The sequence below is a fragment of the Chelonia mydas genome, chromosome 15 (genome assembly GCF_015237465.2).
Source record: "Chelonia mydas isolate rCheMyd1 chromosome 15, rCheMyd1.pri.v2, whole genome shotgun sequence".
Classification (NCBI taxonomy): domain Eukaryota; kingdom Metazoa; phylum Chordata; order Testudines; family Cheloniidae; genus Chelonia; species Chelonia mydas.
In genome coordinates, this window is record NC_057856.1 from 451,077 (window position 1) to 467,395 (window position 16,319).

At 57.6% G+C, this 16,319-nt stretch overlaps 2 protein-coding genes across 4 annotated transcripts in view; one reads left to right on the plus strand and one right to left on the minus strand.

Annotated features, from left to right (window-relative positions):
* Positions 1-853: 853 nt before the first annotated feature.
* On the plus strand, positions 854-7,722 carry RNF215 (ring finger protein 215). Its single transcript, XM_043529921.1, is given in 11 exon segments — positions 854-1,147; positions 1,149-1,191; positions 1,702-1,830; positions 2,460-2,531; positions 2,642-2,727; positions 3,723-3,777; positions 4,616-4,720; positions 5,026-5,142; positions 5,218-5,355; positions 5,904-6,006; positions 6,512-7,722. Coding segments are annotated over 11 exon segments (1,047 nt in total). The 5' UTR covers positions 854-971; the 3' UTR covers positions 6,535-7,722.
* Positions 7,723-8,876: 1,154 nt separating this feature from the next.
* CCDC157 (coiled-coil domain containing 157) overlaps positions 8,877-16,319 on the minus strand; it is a 31,384-nt gene continuing 23,941 nt past the window's right edge. For all 3 annotated transcript variants that reach the window (XM_037878314.2, XM_037878315.2, XM_027830683.3), the window contains 3 exons: positions 14,277-14,416; positions 10,860-10,948; positions 8,877-10,136 (listed from right to left, as the gene is read on the minus strand). In XM_037878314.2, the coding sequence (XP_037734242.1) occupies positions 9,866-10,136; positions 10,860-10,948; positions 14,277-14,416 (500 nt within the window). In that variant the 3' untranslated portion in view covers positions 8,877-9,865. The remainder of the gene's footprint in view (positions 10,137-10,859; positions 10,949-14,276; positions 14,417-16,319) is intronic.

The window sequence follows — 16,319 nt, forward strand, 5'->3', positions numbered from 1 at the left end:
GTGAATGGGCTGGCAGGGCTGAATGGGTCACATGTAGAGGGCACACGTGCAATGGCCAGGGCGCAGTGGGATGGAGAGGAGGGAAGGGCCTCCTGGGAGAGTGAGCCTGGCTCACAGGGACTGGGGACATCATCCCCTGCTGCCCTTGCTCCACCAAAGAATGCTCCCTCTCATCATCCCCTCTGACTTCGGCCCACAGCCTCCCCATCTGGCTCCGAGTGGGGTGCTCTGCCTGGTGGCATCAAAGGTTTCCCTGTCTCAAGCCCCCAAGGTCTGGGGGGGCCCAAGTGCATCCCCTTGAGCCAGAGACTCCTCTGTCAGACGTAGTGTCTGACCAGGCCAAAATGGGGACATCCCCTCGTCAGCCCATCCCGCACCTTGCTGGGCGCCCGTCTCCGCTGCCTCACTGCTGTGGGTGTCTCTTCACCCTCTGCCTGCGATGCTGGGGTGTCCCTCTCCACACGCGCCCCCAGAGAGCCCGCCCTTCCCTCTCCCCTGTAACATGGGGTCCCTCTCCCCGCTGCGGCTGTGGGGCACCCGCCATGATTGCGGGGTGGACGCCCACCCCCCATAGGAACTGCAGGGAGCCGGGGGCTCCCCCTGGGGAGGGGGCAGGGCTCCCCACCAGCTGACTGGGGCTGCCTGCCCTGACTGAGGGGTGGCTTTGTGGGGAGCGGAGACCTCGCTTTCCCGCCCTGCTCGAGCGGACTCGGGGGGTCCCCCCGGGCGGCGGGGGTGACCGTCCCCCGCGGGTTCCGGTTTGGGGGCTGCAGAGCCCCGCATGGCGGGGCTCGTTGCTCCCCCGCTCGGCCCGGGGCTCCCCGTGGCGATGCCCCGCCCCGCGCGGGTGTCCGTCCGCCCGAGGCCCGGGGAGGCGGCCGGCGCCCGGCGAGTCCTCCAGGCCCAGCAGAGGGAGCGGGCGGCTCGCGGGGCGGCTCGCGGGGCGGCTCCGGCTCGGCTCGACCCCGGCCATGGCCCGCCTGCTCCTGCCGGTGCTGCTGGGGCAGGTGGCGGCGCTGGGCCCGGCGCTGGCGGGGCCGGCGGCCGCGCGGGTCGAGGTGCTGGCGCTGCGGGAGCCGGGGGAGGCCGCGCCGCGCTCCCCGCCCGCCGGGGGCTACACGCTGCAGGGGGCGCTGCTGGGGGGGGCGCCCGGGGCCGCGCGAGGAGGCGACGGAGGGGAGCCTGGTCCTGGTAGGGGGCCCCGGCAGCGCGGGCGGCGGCCCGCGGGCCTCTCCCCTGTAGGGCACCGGGCCCAGCGAGCCGGCGGGGGCGGGCAGCGGGGCCCGGGCAGGCCCGGGCGGGGTTTGGCGTTTCGCCTCTGTTCTCTTGGGTGGCCGGGGCGCCCCGCGTGGCCCGGACCCCGCGGTGTCAGGCGCTGTACAGCCCGGCGCAGAGACGGGCCCCGCCCCGGGAGCAAGCACCGGACCCAGGGGCACAATGGGGCAAAGGGCTGGGCAAGGCGGGCCGCGGGCTCAGCCCCCCCAGCCAGCCCTTGCCAGGTGCCTGGCAGGCAGTGGGGCAGAGGCTGCCCCCGGCTTTGTGGGTGGTAGGTGGAGCCGCTGCCAAGGGTGCGGCGAAGGGAGCACGGCCCTGGGGAGCTGGCTGCCCTGGGGAGCTGGCTGCGGGACCTGCGGGCGAGGGGCTGGGCCCGGGCCCTGCGATGGGCTAGGCGGCCCCTGACAGCCTTTTCTCCTCCTGCAGATGGGAGGTGCAGAGCCTGAGCTGGAGGGTGAGGGCAGCTGGATTGGGGTGGTGCCGGTGGGGGAGGAGCAGGCGGAGATCCCGCGGGGCAGCAAGGAGGAGTCCTTCACCGCAGCCGTGGTCAACAAGGTGAACCAGCGCCGCCTCATGGGCCGTCCTTGGGCCACAGCGGTGCCCACTGGGAGAGCGGCAGCAGGAGCTTCTCCATGGCATGGCCCCCTGGGTCCCCACCGCGGAGTCTGGCAGTGGGGATTTCCTCCCCATGGTGCCCCTTTGTGCATGCCAGGGTCTCCAGCACCGCGTGCTCCCTGTGACAGTGCCCCTTGTCCCTGGGGCACACTGCAGGTCCCCCTGGCAGTGGCAACCCTTTTATCCAGTCAGTCCCGTGCTCCCTAGGACTCTGCCTGGAAGCAGAGGATCTTTGCAGCCGCTCAGCGAGGGCAAACTGGAGCCAGGCTACTCCTGTCTTGGAGTGACTTCCTGGAACGCCAGCGGTGGGCTGGAGACCAGGACCCCTCTTATCACCACAGCTTGGCTCACTGAGCCTGAGTCAGAGGGTGACCCTCAGGAAAATCCCCTTTGGGGGTGGGTGGGGGAGGGGAGGGGAAGGGGGAGGAATGGCTCAGTTGCCCACCCACCCTGTCCTGAGGCTGCTGGGCCAAGCCTCCTGTCTCCTTCCCTTGGCCTCCATGTTTGTGTGTGGTTGATAGCGTGTGCAACTCTGTCTCTCCCTGGCCCTGTGCACTCTCCCCCCACAGATGAAGCGAGCCCTAGTTCTGGGAGCATCGGCCCTGCTCATTCTCGCGCTGAATCAGAACACGATCCGAGAGGTAGGAGCGTCACGCTGGCTCCCCTTGACCCTGTCTTGGGGGCTCAGTGCTGCAGCCTGGCTGGCTCCATGGCCTTGCTGACATGTCTGTCGCTTTCCTCCCTGCTGCAGTTGGATGTGTCCGAGGTGCTCTCCAAGCCCGTGATTGTGATCCAGACCTCAGACAATGTCACCCGGCTTCTCGGGGCTCTGCTACGGTAAGAGACCGCCGGCAGGGATTGGTGGGGGCAGCTGGAGAGTGTCGAGGTCTTGCAATGGTGTGTTTGTGTGTGCATGCACAAGCACTGTCAAGGGCTTCAGCAAGTGCTGTGTGTGTGATCTTTAGCCCTTGTAGCGTGTGTGTGCGTGCGCACATGCGTTACCCTGAGCTCCAGAAAAGTGTTGGGGGGTGAGCCTTAGCCCCGCACTACCTGTGCTGGTATGCACATGCTACCCTGGGACCCAGCCAGGGCTCTGTGTGTTCTCCTCTGCCCCCCTGGGGGCCCTGCCGGCCTGTGTGTGGTGCTATCTGGGCTGCATTGTCCTCCCATTCACGTGTGTCATTCTCAGAGCTGTCCCTTGGGTATGGCGAATCAGGGTGACCTCTCCGGGCACCGCGCTCTGGGGGGCCCTGCGCTTCAGTGTGCGTGAGTCATGAGGGGGGCACTAGGCTAGCCCGGGGGGGTGGGGGTAGGGGTGCCTGGGGGGTTAGTGGGAGGCCTGGCACCGACAGCGGGGGTCAGGCTCGCACTCACTGGTGGGAAGCACGGGTTGTATTTCTTTTTCTTGCCTGCCTGCTGCTATACTGGCCACCAGCATCCTTGTGCTGCCGAACACTTGCCCAAGGTCACTCAAGGAGTCAGTCCCAGCACTCCATTCTCTTACTGCCTCCCTTTTGCTCTCTGTGGGCATTGGGATGACCACCCTCCATGTGTGTGTCTTGGGCTCCCCATTATTTTCTATGTGGGTTCCATGGCTTCCTGCAGGCTTTTGTGCCATCCTGTGACCCAGGCTCACAAGCCATCCTCTACAGGAGAGGCAGGCTAGGGGGCATTCCTGGGGTACCTCAGCTGCAGCCGAGGTGGCAGGATGAGATTGTGGGCTGAGATCCCCTACCCCACAGAAAGTTGAGCTCCCCTCATGGCTGCATGACAGAGATGCCTGTGCCTAGGGAACCTGCAGGGCTAACACTGTTTTCAACTTTTGCTAACAGGGGGCTCCGGGTGACAGCCAAGATCACGTATCAAGCGGTGCTGCTGGAGAACCTGGTACGTAGTCTCAGCAGGGAGGGGACGGCGTGCATGCATGCTCAGGGCTGGGCTGGGTGCATATTGGTGCTCTCTGAAGCTCAGACTGGGGAATGTGTGTGTGATCATAGCATCCTGGCCTTGTACTTTCTCCAGCCCAGTGTGAAATGGCCTGGCCCGGCTGGCCTTCTGCCCTTTCCCTTGGGAGCTGATTCCACAGCCAGAGACACCTCGATACCCAGTTTATCGGGGTTCCACGTTCCTGAATGTATTTATCCTCAGAGATGGGGAAACACTATCTCCATTTTACAGATGGGGAAACTGAGGCACAGTCACTTGAATGACTTACCCCAGGTCACAGAGCCTGGGGTTGAATTGGGAATTGAACGTATGTCTCCTGAATCCTTGGTCAGTGCCTTACCCACTAGACCGTCCTTCCTTCCATCTCAACACCAAGTTTCCCTTAACTTCACCCCGTTACCCTGCTTTCTGTTCCCTAGGGAGCCCCTAACTAACTGCAGACTCATGTCCTGTTGTCACTTAGCCATGTTATAGACAGACATAGGCTCCCTCCTAACTCGTCCGCTTTCACTGCGCTCCTCCAGGCTCCCTTTGCTTTGTCAGGATCTGTCTGGTAAAGCAGTGCCCATCGAGGTGACCAGACGCCAGGCAAGCCACTTAGAGCAGGATCCTGCCCTCCTTGCTCGGTGACATGGTGCTGTCTGTGTATGGCCTGTTCCCAGTGCCATCTTGCGCTGCTATCTCTTGTTGCCCCTGCATGGTCTCACTGTTGCCTCCATGTGTTGGTGTTGCCCTGCCCTACCACTGGCTGATGCATGGTGCTGTGTTTTCTCTGCAGGGAGTGACTCTCACCCTGTGGTCGACCTGTGGCCTGTCCCGGGGTGGGCTGTATGGAGAGTGGCAAGGAGTTATCTGCACGGGCGAGAACAGCTCGCGGGTCCAGGTTTGTGTTGCTGCTGGCTGAAGGGTGTCCCTGGGGCTCCACAATGACAGGTTTCAGAGTAGCAGCCGTGTCAGTCTGTATTCGCAAAAAGAAAAGGAGGACTTGTGGCATCTTAGAGACTAACCAATATATTAGAGCATGAGCTTTGATGAGCTACAGCTTCAGAGAGCACCAGCAGTACCAAAGAGGATCCCATTCTGTCCCTGGCTGAGATGCGGGGGGGTTCGCGGGGGGTGCTGCAGCTGCGCTGGGGGAGAATGGAGTCCCAGGTGTGTCCTAATGGCTCCTGTGTGCTGGCCCTGCAGAAGTACCTCCAGCAGCTGTGGAATGCCATCCTGTTCATCGCCCTGATCCTGTGCACGGGTGTGATCGTGCAGGCCCAGCGGCAGTCCCGGCAGGGCCAGCCGGACCAGGACACCGAGGTGGGCTCACTTCTCTTCTCCTCCCCCTCCTGGGGACGTGCAGCTGGGAACTGACTGTGTGCTCTGCCTTCCCAGCTGGACCTCAAGCAGCACATCCTGCGGAGGCTGTCGGCACTGAAGACCCGGCGCTACCACCCTGGCAAACACCACTGGAGCCAGGCCCATGACATTGATAGCTGTGCTGTTTGCTTGGACCAGTTCCACAAGAACCAGGTAGAGCCTGGCTGGGGCAAGACGTGCTGGGGTCTTGGGACCAATGCCTTGTGCACCAGCCTTACCAGACTGGTGCTAGGGACAGACACAGGAGGTCTGCGAGAAGCCTGCTAGCCAGTGGCAGAACCTGGGCTGAAAAGTCACAGGCCAGTTAAAGCTATTGCCCCTAAACCATGGGAGAACCTGGGTATGGATTCTCCTCTAGGCACAAGAGTTCCCACCTATGTTCAGCTCCATCCCAGTGCTCCCTGTCTGGAGCAGTCCCCAGCCTCTGCCCTCGCTTAGCAGACTGCCAGCAGCTCTGCTGTGCCTGCCCTTTTCAGATACTTGTGTGGTGGTTAGATGTCTTCCCATGGCCATTTGGACACGCAGGGGACTCCACTCTCCCCAGCTGGCCTATCAGTGCATCCCACTGCAGCAGGAAGGCAGATACTGGGCTACCTGGCTCCCTGCTTTGGCCTGACACGTCTCCGAGGCAGGGTGCTAAGATGGCTGCTGTGATGCATGTATTTGTCCCGGACGTTCATTGCTTCGCCTTCTGCCCACAGTGTTTGCGGGTGCTGCCGTGTTCACACGAGTTTCACCGGGACTGCGTGGATCCATGGCTGCTCCTGCAGCAGACCTGCCCTTTGTGCAAGCACAACATCCTGGGTGAGAGCGGAGGGTGGAATTGGAGGGTGGCCCCCTGTACAGCTGCCTGTGCTGGCCCTGAGGCTTCAGGCCTCTCACTGTGATGTGGGCAAAGCCCTGCAAGCTCCTGCCCTGGTTGTGGATTCCTTTGATGCCCCCTCTCCCCCATGACATGCAGAAATGGGACAGACCTAATAAATGAGCCTCATAGCTGGGTAACAGGCTGTCCACACATTGTGGCCTAAATATGAGACCAGGTCTCCCAGCCATTGCCCCCCCAGGCCCCACCTTGGTGATCTCAGCATGGTTGCAGTAGGGGGTCTGGGAGGTTTGGGGGATGTGGGCTCTGGGGGAGGGGTGCAATGTCTTGGGGGGGCTCTGGGAAGGTGTGTTAAGTACACAATAACTGCATCCTTGGGTTTAGAATCCCGTGGCAGCTTCTCGCCCTGTTTTCCCTAGGGAGAGCTCATTGGCAGTGAAGGGGTTACTGACCCTCCAGTGACACCCCTCTTGATCTCCCTTCCAGGTAACTGCTGCGGTGAGAGCTAGCTGGCCTATGGACATGCTGCGGGGACAGAGCCACCTACACTCCAGGGGCTGGGGGTGCCTGTTGGAGGGGGCAGGGGACACCAGGAGTGTGGCTCCATCAGCAGAGCAAGTGGCTGAGCAGGGGGAAGCAGCAGCACTGTGCATGTGTCCCCAGGGCTGGGCAGACCCCCAGGGCTGCATGCTCAGCTCAGCAGTTATCCCCAGGCAGCAGAGAGTGGGAACCTGAGCACTGGGGTGGGGAAAAGGTTCTGCTCCCTTTAGAGTGCACTCAGACAGCCCTGTTTGGCTGGGTCAGTGTAGGGATGGATGTGGTCAAATTGTGCGCTGTCTTAAATCCATGCAAGCCCCCTGAGACTAGGGAGGGCAGAACTTGGCCTCTGAGTATGTGTGTAGGGGGTGGGGGTGCATCTGGGCAGCTGATCTGTCGATATTAGTGTAGCGTCTTTGGAGGGGTAGGGGTTGTGGGGGCAGGTAAAATAAGCTAAGGAGGCATCTGAGACCTGCTCAGGGGAATAAGGAGGGGATGCCAGACTTCTTAGGCAAAGTCTTAAAGGGTTAGTGGGGAAGCTTCAGCTACCATGGGAGAGGCTGGTGCGAGCACTTTGCTGTAAGCTGATCTCCCTGTGCTCCCTGGGGCAGGCTAGTCTGCCCCCGCCCAGTGCTCCTAAGGGACTATTACTCTCTCCTTTTATAAATCTCTATTTTCTATACTCCCATGGCTGCTGCTAGGAGCCCCTGGGCTGGCTCAGCTCTCAGTTACTCCTTGGCTATCTCAGCAGGGTGGCCTGGGTGTCGCCAAAGGCAGCACTGAGCCCCTCTCATCCCTCACAGGGTGTTGGCCCGCACCTGGAGCAGGGGAGTGGGCCTGGAAGCTGCGTTGATCTGCCATGTTTTGATGTGCTTCCCTTCTCACTGGCCCTTGGGAGATCACCTTGCTGGAGGGCAGGGGCAGGAAGTGGGGAGGGTTTGAATGCTTGCTTTATTTATACTAACTTATTAGAGAGAATGGCATGAGGTAGCTGCAGGGGCAGAACAATATCTGTGGATGTGTTGCAGTGTCCAGGCCTTTGCTGGGAGTCCTGGCTGGGTCCCAGCCCCACTCAGCAGCCAGAGGTTGCTGGATTCGATGCACTGTACATGTCTGTAAACTGCCTGCGCTATTAAATCTAGAGCAAGGAGAAACCTGCACTGCTCTTGTTGCTGTTTCTTTTACGGAACAATCCAGCACTGATTCCCCCTCCTGCTCCCTGCATGGGTTCAGTTTCCCTCTGCCTGGCTAGCAAGCCCCTTTCTCTCCTAGTCTCCAGCTGCCATTTAGAAAGGGTCCCTCCCAAGATAGCAGAGAAGCTGAAAGGGGTGTGTATCATGGACAAGAGCCTGGCTTGATCCTTGCTGTGAGTTCAAGGCGGTGTCTGGCTGCAGGTTCAGGGGCCAGAAAAATACTAGGGCATGGTATATACCAGACAGTAGTCTTTGCTCACAGCACAGGGATAATCTGATCTCCAGGTTGGACACAGCAGTCCAGTAACTTGCCAGAGGATGGATGTGGCCAAGGTGTTAGCAGAGCTCAAGAGGCCCTGACTCCCAGTCATATGCTTAGGCTGCTAGCCCATGCCTCTCTCCTAGAGCAAACCTTTGGGCACATAGCCAGCTCCCTTTGCCTCCCCCAGCTTCATCTGGATGTGCAAATATACCTACCCAAGGGCCACATTGGTGAGGACTACAGGAACCTGCATGCAATGCAGCCTGGCTAGTCTGATGAAGGATCATGGATTTCAAGGCCAGAAGGGACCGTTACGATCATCTAGGCTGTCTTCTGCCTAGTATAGTGCAGAGAATTCCACCAGAAGCCCACTGCATGCTGGGTCCTCTAGTTTCCACAGGGTGCATGCCATGACTTAAGCTGGGGAGTGTGGGATGTAGTACAGAATGCAGTGGCATGGGCTTAGTCCTCTAGACTGAAGTTAATGAACATCTGCTGAGCCTCGATTTGGTTCAGTTTTTACGCATCTCTACTGCTGATGAATCTTATTGTGGGGTCCAATGACACTTAGTCTCCCTCAGTCCAGTAAATTGGTGCTATGGTGTGAGATATGAAACGGGCACATGCTCCCTGCAGACGCACAGAGTTCTCCCTGCTGCTAATCTGTGCTGTTATCCAGATCAAGGAGGCATGTCGGCCTTTGCTTTAAAAGCCCTCGGACAAACAGTATTGCGGGATAAAGGAGGAGAAATTGGGAGGAGAAATTGCACATGCAATTTCTTAAGAGGGTGTTGACCAGCATAAATTAGGTGGTGGGAAGTATAATGAAGTAATTGTCAGAGGCTCTTTAAGGAATGACTAAGCTTAAATGTAAAATACTAGTTTATTAACAGCACTGTCCTCTCTCTGGGAACCATGCCCTTTCCCTGCAGGGGCAAGGACAGTATGATCTAAGCTAGTCTTTCATGTCTAACTTCTTGGAGCCTAACTTGTAACAGAGCCATTGAAAAGGAATAGGACAGTGTATGCTGTCAATGCCCACTGTAATTGTTATATAGCAGTCACTCAATACAGTCCTTCCTGTTCTCCCCACCCCTTTTCTTGCAGTCATTTGCCAACTGCAATCTTACTGGTTAAAAGTCTTAACTCTTGAATCTCTTACTGAAACTCAACTCCCTGCTGTTTCCTCCTGCCCTTGCAGCACAATGTACTGTCAAAACCCAACCAGGATGTGGCAGGGGTTTGCAGCAAGCGCTGGATGTTAAGTCACAGGAGGGGGGGTATGATCCAGGCTGTGATGGAGCTCTTGATTCCTAGCTCCCTAAGGAAGAAGAAAAGTCCCTCGTGTCTGTACAAAATGGGGCAGTTCCTATGTGGGAATGGAACGATGTCTCCTGCTGGAAGGTGGGAAAGCATACAGCCTTTTGTATGGGTTCTGTCTTCATGAGATCCTCTGGATCGCTGAGAGGATCCCTCAGTCCTTGCATCCTTCCCACCTCTTCCTGGGCAGCCTCCCTCACAGCAGCCATCCTGCTGCTCCGGGAGGTCTGGCTGGTTTTCCTTGTGGAGCTGCCAATGCTCCTTCCTCCACCAAAGGAGATGCTGTTTGCAAGGCGTGGCGTCCCCCACAAGCTGACTGCCCTGACTCCAGCAGGTGGCCCATCCCAGTTAGGGAACAGGCGAGTGGCAGAGAAGCCCTGGGCTCCCATGTGGCACAGCCCTTTTGCGGCTCTGTCACTGTCACAGACAGTAGCCCTGCTCTCGGAGGGAGCCTTGGGGAAGAACAGTAAATGGCTTTATTTGTGTCCCTGGCTGAACACCTCCAGCAGGGGTTGCTCTCCTGCGGTTCTATTTCCGGTGATTCCTGGGGCTGTGAGCTGAGAGGCCCTGGACTCTGGCTGTGCTGCCTTTCCCTTTCAGTCTGGCATAAATGCTGATGGCTGAGTTCTCGGCTGGAAGGGAGACGCAGGACACTGCCTTCCACGTGGCCTCTGCAGAGGATGGCTTTGGCTGGCTGCTTGGCGGTCTCTGGAGGGCCGTGCTCTGGCTGCTGGCTTGGCCACTCGCAAGCCGGTGGGGTACTGTGCTGCTTGGAGGTCTGTGTGCGAGGTTAGGGTTGCTGTAGGAGATGTAGGACAAGGCATTAGAGATGCAGCCCCTGAGGCAGGGAAAGTCTCATAAAAACATAAGAACAGCCCTACTGGGTCAGACCAAAGTTCCATCTAGCCCAGTATCCTCTCTTCCGACAGTGGTCCATGCCAGATGCCCCAGAGGGAATGAACAGAACAGGCAATCATCAAATGATCCCTCCCCTGTTGCTCGTTCCCAGCTTCTGCCAAACAGAGGCTAGGGACAGCAGTGTAGCTGGCGGGGAGCGGGGCAGTGGCCGCTTTCCCACCGAGCAGAGGTGGTGCCTTTTTAATTTTTTGGTGCCTTTTTAATTTTTACTCACCCAGCGGCAATCTGGGTCTTCGGGGGCGGGTCAGACGGCGCTCCGGCTCTTCAGCAGCACCCGCTTGTACTCACCTGGCGGCGCTCCGGGTCTTCGGCGTCGGATCCTTCACTCGCTCCGGGTCTTCGGCGGCACTGAAGGACCCCCTCCCCCCCCCGAAGACCCAGAGCGAGTGAAGGACCTTACGCTGAAGACCCGGAGCGCCGCTGGGTGAGTACAAGCAGGTGGCTCCTTTTTTTTTTTTTTTTTTAATCTCCGCTCCCCCTGTTTTCTCCACCTGGCTACGCCACTGGCTAGGGACACCATTCTTGCCATGTAAAGTCTCCATGCAAACCAAGCCCTGCAGCTCCTTGCTGGGGGTTGGGGGAAGTTTAGAGCAGGCCTGCTCACCCTGTGGAAGCCTTGTGGAGGTCCATCATGCCGTCCTTGGATCCAGTCCTGGAGGAGGAGTGAGCCCAGAGCTGGGTCTGTGGGATGAGCTGGGGAGAGGAGAACTCGGGGTTAGAACCTCCCTGGTCACTGCTTGATGCTGGGAGCTCCCCCTGCATCCACAGGAAGCCATGGCTGGGATGCATCAGAAAGAATATTCCTCCCCATCGTGCACCTCGTTCATGGCGCTATCATGGCTGGTGTCTGTCGGGGACTGACTCAGAACTGGATGGGTGGCATCTAGGCCCCAAAGGTCTCCAGTGCTTGTGGGTGCCTGTGTTATCTAGTGTCAAGTGCTTTCCTTGCTCGGGCCCAAGGAGCTCCAGGGTGTGGGGAAAGTCTCTCCTACCATCTCTTTGGTGAGAAACCACTCCATTCTGGGCTTAGTCTGCTCCTAGCTGGAGGCCGTGGCTTTGAATACTCCTGTTCGATGATCGGAATGGGCTGGGCCATCGTGGAAAGGGCCTTGAGCTGCCGAGATGACTGAAACTCGGCCTTGTGTAGAGGGCCAGCCCAAGGCCTGTGCTTCACTGGTCCAGAGTCGTGGGGCTAATTCTGCTGGGTCACCCCAGCAGGGTGGGACCAGTGCAAGAGACACTGTCTGGATACAAGATGGAAACTGGTCTCAAGAACAGACCTTTACTGTTATTCTTGTCTACACAAACCAAGTTCGCAGCAAACCTGGTGTCAATCTCCCGTGCACTGAGCGCCCATATGCACCCTGCTGCTCTGGACTAACTGTTCCACAGAGAGCTCTGATTCACTCCTGTTTCCGGGCAAGGGAGATCAAAATGGACGATGGAGTTTGTGCGCAGCAGGCTAGGGCGAGGTAGATTCACACCCTGACTTGCTGCGAACTTGGGCCTGGGCTACACCTAAAATTAGATCGACCTAGCTACAGCACTCAGGGCTGTGAAAAATTTTGCACTCTGTGCACAAAATTAGGCCAGTGCAGCTAGGTCAGTGGAAAAATTCTTCCATCGACCTAGCTACTGCCTCTTGGAGAGATGTCTTAATTACTTCAACGGAAAAGCTCCTTCTGTCGACGTAGGAAGCTTCTACGTACGGTGGCACAGCTGCCATGCTGTAGCTGCTGAAGTGTAGGCATGACCTTCATGTTCCTTTCAACAAGCCCCGAGCCTGATTGCTGTGGCCCATGACTGAACCCCAGAGCCCCCCCCGCAGCTGTTGTGCTGGGCTCATCTCCTGGAAGAAGCTCCAAAAGGCCCAAGCTTTTCTTTCAGCTAGGACTTAATTCTTCGCAGCTGTGAGCATCTCCCAGCAGTGGTGCGCTAGGAGCAGGGTGCTACCATTGCAGAGCTTGTCACCTCTTCAAACGTGCTGTACCTACCTCCCCATTGCCTTGCTCCTTATCCACTGCAAATGGGTGTGAAATGCTCCCAGTCTGGTAGCATTTCGCACTGGTGAAAGTGACAGCGTAAGGTGCAAGCCAATGGTGAGTCAGGCCCGCTGAGTCTCATGCCTTCAGCCTAGTGGTTGCTCTTTTAACAAGGAGAATGTTAAACCAACCCCTCCTCAAGGAGGCAGTCTACACAACACATAATGCAACTGTGGCCTGAGGGATGGCACAGGCTCGGAGAGCAGCAGAGAAGCAGAAAATACCTTACATTAATATTCTTCTGCCCTGGTAATCGAGCTAAGGAACCCTTAATCACTAGGCTTGACTAACATGCAACTCCATCATCTGGTTGCAGTAGCCTTTCCCAGGAGTAGGCTCAGGTTTGAGTTGAAAAGTGGGAGGGCTTAAATGAGAGGGGTGACCGTCCTATGTGCAATTACTGGGGGGGGCCCAGTCTGGCCAAACCTGGTATTGTTATTTATTTGTATTGGTGTAGCACTGTCCTGGGCCTGCACCGCTCCAACAAGGGGATCTCTAACCCAAGATTTACAAGCAAGTAACGATGAGGGCCAAGTGTACAGCAATAAGGGCTGCTGTAGGGTGTGACTGGGGGGTACTAGTAAAGTTGGGCAGAAAGGTCAGGATGGGAAGAGCAGGAGAAGAGCATTAGCTTTCTCTACAGTTCTAGTAACAGCTCCGGTCTTACTGCTCCCTGCCCCAAGGGGTGATATTAATTCCTCACTTTTGTGAGTTCCAAAGGAGATCACAATTAAAGCTCAGACAGATGGACAAGCCCCCCAGCAGTGCTTCTCTAAAGGCGTGGACAGATCCCCCTGCCCCCATGGGCTTTGGGTCAGGCGCTGTATGTGTCTTCGCTGCACTCCAGACATGGGTTTTCCTTGCTGTTTGTCTCTGTGATCGCAGAGCCCAGGATCGGCCGCAGGGAAGGACCCCAGAGCCCCCCCTGTGATCGCAGAGCCCAGGATCGGCTGCAGGGAAGGACCCCAGAGCCCCCCCCGTGATCGCAGAGCCCAGGATCGGCCGCAGGGAAGGACCCCAGAGCCTCCCCTGTGATCGCAGAGCCCAGGATTGGCCGCAGGCCCACATGAAAAATATTAATACAGAAATCGCTCTCTGGAACAGGCGCCATGCTCAGCGGAGAGCCTTGCTCCCGCCGAGGGCCATGCTGGGGAAGTAACAATAGAGATTTCCAGACTTGGGTTATTCTTCAGGAGACCTCAGTCCAAACACAGTGGCTCTTTAGATCCCGTTTTCCAGCTGAGCCAGCTGTCGAGCAAGGAAGTTCTGTGACGTCTACCCAAGGCCTCACAGCAGTTCTGGCACAGTCCAGCAATCTGCACTCATTTCTGTTTTAAATTAGAGCCCGGACTCCTACTGGTTCTACAACTGTGCTCTTGTTACTAGACTGCATTGCCGCAAGGGGGAACAGAATGGGGCATATAAGCCTCACTGAGAAGTACAGGGAGGCAGCATTAAACCTACAGCTGTAGAGAACAGAGGTAGTGGGATTAGTCCTGGAGCACAGGCTGTATGAAAACAGTCCTGAGGTTCTAGCCCCCAAGAACAGTGGAGGTGTAGTCCCTCAGCCCCCACAGGGATCATGGGACGGATCGTCTATTCCTCAGCCTCCAGGAGCCATGGGACATATCTCCTATTCCCCAGACCCAAACAGGACGGGTCTCCTATTCCCCAGCCCTAAACTCTACTGGGAGTGGGATGTGTCCTAAGTCTCCCATTTGTACAGTCTCGAGGGAGCACAGGATAAGCCACAATCCCCCATCCCCAAAGTCTAGGGAGACCATGGGATTGACATCCAATCCCTCTGCTTCAGGGTCCCAGGGGCCATGGGATGGGTCACAGACCCTCCATGCCCAGTAGGGATCACATTGTTGCACTGACCCCCTATTCTGCCTGCATTGCCAATTGTCTATTGATGGCAGCTGGCCCCCCTTGCACTGAGAGGTGCCCTCTCCACCTGTGGCTGGGGTCAGACTCACCCTTAACGCTCCTTGCTGGGCCGCCTCTTTCATTTTGGCTAGTGCGGTCCTGAGTCGCGAGTTCTCTTCCTCCAGGATGCTAATTCGGATGTTGTTCGCCTGCAGCTGCTTTTCCATATCATCAGTGATGTTCCCAGTGCCTGCAATGAAACAGGATTCCCCTTCACAACGGGGCAAGGGGAGTGGGTGTGCACAAATCATCTGGATACAGCAGGGCTGGCGCATACATGCATGCATGTCCGTCCCTAACTCCTCCTGAGAAGGACATCCCCCTTCACCTCCTGGCACAGACAGCCCTAGAGCATGTGCAGGTAACCGCTAGTAATGCTGAAAAGCAAGAGCAGACTGGCTGGTCGAGTCCTTTCATGTAGTCTAGGGATGATAATTATGCCACAAAAGCAGCAGGCCAGTTAAAAACGAAAGGCACAGACATTGCAGGGCCAAAGCAGAAAGGATGCAGCAATGGTAGCGAGAAAGCTATATTCTCCTTAACCAGTATGTGATTCCTCTAGTAACTAAAGCGATCACTTGCGGGTGCAGGGTCTGTGCTGTGTGTAAGGCAGTGGGGAAATAGAGGAGGAGAACGGAGGAGTGGGAGACCAGCCTCCAGCAGTGACTTTCCCATGGGTACAAAGCTAGTAAGAGAAATCATGCCCTCGGGGCAGCCGGTCGCAAGCCACATGACACAACCCTCCTGTGATGGCGTGTTGACCCCACAGCACCATTGAAGGGGTTATGGTGGCAAGGGATACCAACTAGCCATAGGCTGCACCTGCGAGGGAGCTAACTGCCAAGGATTCTAATTGAGAATGAAGCTCACCTGGGCAGGAACGGGTGGAGGCTTCTACAAAGCTGAGGAGCTGAGGCCACCAGAGGCAGCAGGGAGATGAGCCTGCAGATGCACCCCCAATACAAGGGGGAGAGCAGGAGCCTGAAAAGGCAGCACAGGAAGCCGTCCAGGGAAGGAGCAGTAAAGTCCAAGAGAGCACAGACCTGGACTGCTGGTTTGAGGGTCCCTGGACTAGAACCTGGTGCAGAGGGTGGGCCTGATTCCCCTACCAACTGCTGTGGGAGTGGAGATGGTGACTGCCTGAGACTTTGTGGGAAGAGACTGATGAGGCCCTGGAAGGGGAGGATGATGGTAACTTGGCTGGAAAGAGGCTACAGCTCCTGATAAGTGAGAGAGAGGCTGTAGATCAGTGGTCCCAAATGTGGCGCCTGCGGGTGCCGTGGTGCCCGCTGGGGCATTTATGTGCACCCGCCGTCAGGACTGGCGCCAAGGAACAAAGAGGAGAGGAGCGCATCTGCCAGAGAACCTGCCACCGAAATGCCGCCGATGAGCGTTTCCTGCAGAGAAGCGGCCACTGAAATGCTGCCGAGGAGTAAAGTCACCGGAGAAGCGTCGCCACCGAAATGCCGCCAAGAAGCGTTGCTGCCCACCACACTCTTCTGAAGGCATGCCTGTGCTCTTTGCCACGGAAGGGTTGGGGACCACTGCTGTAGAGCAAGTGACTGAGGCAACGGAACAGACCATGGTGAGCTAATTCCCCAGCTGAGCTGTGAGTGGCCCATCCTATTACACCTCTGACCCTCCCATGCTACTCTGAAGGACAGCAAGAATTGCAAGGGTACTCATTCTTAGCTGAAGTTTGTCTCCACCACTTTGCCAGGATTGTGTTATCCTCACTAATCTCCCATTGTGCCCACGAGCCACCCTCTAACCCAGGGGTTCTCAACTTTTTTCTTTCTGAGGCCCCCCCAAACATGCTATAAAGACTTCACTACCCACCTGTGCCACAACAACTGGTTTTCTGCTTATAAAAGCCAGTACCAGTGTTAGGAGGTAGCAAGCATGGCAATTACCTGGGGCCCCACGCAACAGGGGTCCCCGCAAAGCTAAGTTGCTCAGGCTTTGGCTTCAGGCCCCGGTGGTGGAGGTCAGGGCCCCAGGCTTCGGCCCCATGCAGCGGGGCTTCAGCTTTCCACCCTGGGCCCCGGTGAATCTAACACTGGCCCTGCTTGGCAGACCCCCTAAAACCTGTT